We start from the raw sequence: 2,589 nt of genomic DNA on the forward strand, positions 1-2,589 counted from the left end.
AAAAGAACAGCTTTAAACTGTATAACTGATCAATGCACCATCATACCCGGTCATTTAATGGATCAATTAGATATTTGGCTTCAGAAGTTCAATTCCTGACTGATCTCTACCGCTTCCGTCCAAAAACAAATCACCCCATTTCATTAAAACACTTATCAAGGAAAAGTCAAGACATGACATTCCCAATGGCAGAGTTAGGGCCCATGAAAATGTTGAATTAACATGAAGTAAATTAAAATGTCTGTGGTCGTTCTTGTTAAAAGGCCCAGAGGCCTGATCACCATACAGTCCCATGGAATAGGCCTTCAGTAGGTGAGTCACATTTTATTTGTTACAGCAGTTTCCATGTAAGCATACAGAGGAGTTTATGCAAATCAACCCTATCTGTCTTGACATCTGAAGGAGGAGTCTCTGAAAACCTATTTAAAGCAGCCTGTCTTGTCTCAGCTCAGCAGTCTCCAGTCTACCAACTGGTCTCTGAAAACCTATTTAAAGCAGTCTGTCTTGTCTCAGCTCAGCAGTCTCCAGTCTACCAACTGGTCTCTGAAAACCTATTTAAAGCAGCCTGTCTTGTCTCAGCTCAGCAGTCTCCAGTCTACCAACTGGTCTCTGTAACTTCATCTTTGTCTCTGTGGTGTTCAGTCTTCAGGTGATGATGGGGGTATTGAATCATCTCTCTACTCTCCTCCTCCTCTCTCTCCTTCCTCCTTCTCTCTCTCATGTAGTGGGGAAGTTCAGTGATGTTCCAGAGTGCAGTGATTTCTTCCTGGATCGGACAACTCCAAATCTCCCGGATATTTTGGTTGGTGGGACAGTCAAGGACCAGAACCGCTACAAACCGATTTGCCAGAAGTACAAGAACAGCTACAGGTTTGCAACTCTCTACGACACGATCAACAAGATCCCTGTGTTCTCAGCCTACACCTTCACTGGTGCTCCTACGGGCAGACCAAATCCACCCTGGATGATCGAGCCCCAGGTAGGCTTAATGTTTTGACATATAACATAACATTTGTATATGTTAACTGTCTGTGATATATAGCAGTAATGTTAACAGAATATAGAACTACCACTATAGAGGGTATAGAGACTTGATTGATTGTCTTGATTGTGGATCGTGACCCCCCCACCCACCACAAAAGAGGGTTAATTGTACAGAAAACTTGTGAATGAATGAATGTATGATTGTTGTTTCCTGCAGCTCAACAACATAAACAACAGCCCTAAAATGAGTGAGGATAAGGGACAGTCTCCAGATCACCAGGCTGGGAACAACGACTATAAGGACTCAATAAAAGAAAAAGGGGTGAACAGAGGTCACCTCTTTCCATGTTCACATGCGAATGACCTTGAAACTCAGAAGTCCACCTTTACCCTGACCAACATCGTTCCCCAGGTGGTGTCCTTCAACGGGGGCAGCTGGGAGGATATGGAACAAAATGTCATAAAAACGCTTCAGAAGGACTGTCTTGATAACAACGGGAAGATAAAGGCCTATGTGGTGACTGGAGCAGTGCCCAGTGAGAGCAACACACTGAAGAACCGAGTGAACATCCCGGATCTCCTGTGGACAGCCTACTGCTGTTACAACAGCAACCAGAGACAGTGGGTGGCCGAAGCACACTGGGGTGAGAACATAAATGAGAAAAAGGGGAAAACATTGAAAACAGAAAGCTTGGGAGCACTCGAAAACAAGTTGAACAAAGGTGTCAAGGTGTTCCCAGATCAGTGTCCAAGAGGTCTTAACCCTAACACTGCCCCCTCCTGGTTTGGAAGTATTGTTTCCACACTGAGGAATCTTAAAAATTCTGTGATGAATAGAATTGGATGATCTAGGTACAGATGCTCACACCATATCAACAAACTATCAACTAAACTCTGTTGAAATGCTGTTGATATGCAAACACTTGTTATGGTTAGAGTAATGGTTATGAGGGTTATAATGGTTATGAGGGTTATAAAGGGTATGAGTGTTATAAAGGTTATAAAGGTTATGAGGGTTATAAAGGTTATGAGGGTTATAATATTATGTGGGTTATAATATTATGTGGGTTATAATGTTATGAGGGTTATAATGGTTATGAGGGTTATAATGTTATGAGGGTTATAAAGGGTATGAGGGTTATAATGTTATGAGGGTTATAATGGTTACATGTCAACATCTGTATACTTTCAATTGAAATACTTTCTGTAAAATCTGCAGTCTGTTACTTGTAATGCTATTTTCCTTGTTAAAGGGGCAATCTGCGATTGCTACATCCATTTTTGGACTTTAACAATTATTGTAACCATTAAATAATGACTGAATCAACTCTCCCATCTGTGTCCCATATTCTCTTGCATCATGAACTTCTCGATACCAGAAACTCATCATAACACCTTGTTAAAGGGGCAGTCTGCGATTGCTACATCCATTTTTTGACTTTTCAATTCATTATACACTGCTCAAAAAAATAAAGGGAACACTTAAACAACACAATGTAACTCCAAGTCAATCACACTTCTGTGAAATCAAACTGTCCACTTAGGAAGCAACACTGATTGACAATAAATTTCACATGCTGTTGTGCAAATGGAATAGACAACAGG

The 2,589-nt window shown here is 41.2% G+C and overlaps 1 protein-coding gene across 1 annotated transcript; it reads left to right on the top strand.

The window, feature by feature from the left end:
- The first annotated feature begins 462 nt into the window (after positions 1 to 462).
- Positions 463 to 2,235, top strand: LOC121561098 (endonuclease domain-containing 1 protein-like). Its single transcript, XM_041873766.2, has 2 exons — positions 463 to 979; positions 1,202 to 2,235. Exons 1-2 carry the CDS (start codon positions 653 to 655, stop codon positions 1,829 to 1,831), a joined length of 957 nt encoding a protein of 318 aa, XP_041729700.2. The 5' UTR covers positions 463 to 652; the 3' UTR covers positions 1,832 to 2,235.
- The last annotated feature ends 354 nt before the right edge of the window (positions 2,236 to 2,589 follow it).

The sequence above is a fragment of the Coregonus clupeaformis genome, unplaced genomic scaffold, assembly GCF_020615455.1.
Source record: "Coregonus clupeaformis isolate EN_2021a unplaced genomic scaffold, ASM2061545v1 scaf0265, whole genome shotgun sequence".
Classification (NCBI taxonomy): domain Eukaryota; kingdom Metazoa; phylum Chordata; class Actinopteri; order Salmoniformes; family Salmonidae; genus Coregonus; species Coregonus clupeaformis.

What these genes read in the sequence shown, in the direction of transcription:
- LOC121561098 (XM_041873766.2), top strand. Translation starts at nt 653, where the DNA reads ATGATGGGGGTATTGAATCATCTCTCTACTCTCCTCCTCCTCTCTCTC. An exon ending in CCTGGATGATCGAGCCCCAG is followed by an intron (nt 980 to 1,201) that starts GTAGGCTTAATG and finishes TGTTTCCTGCAG; the next exon opens with CTCAACAACATAAACAACAG.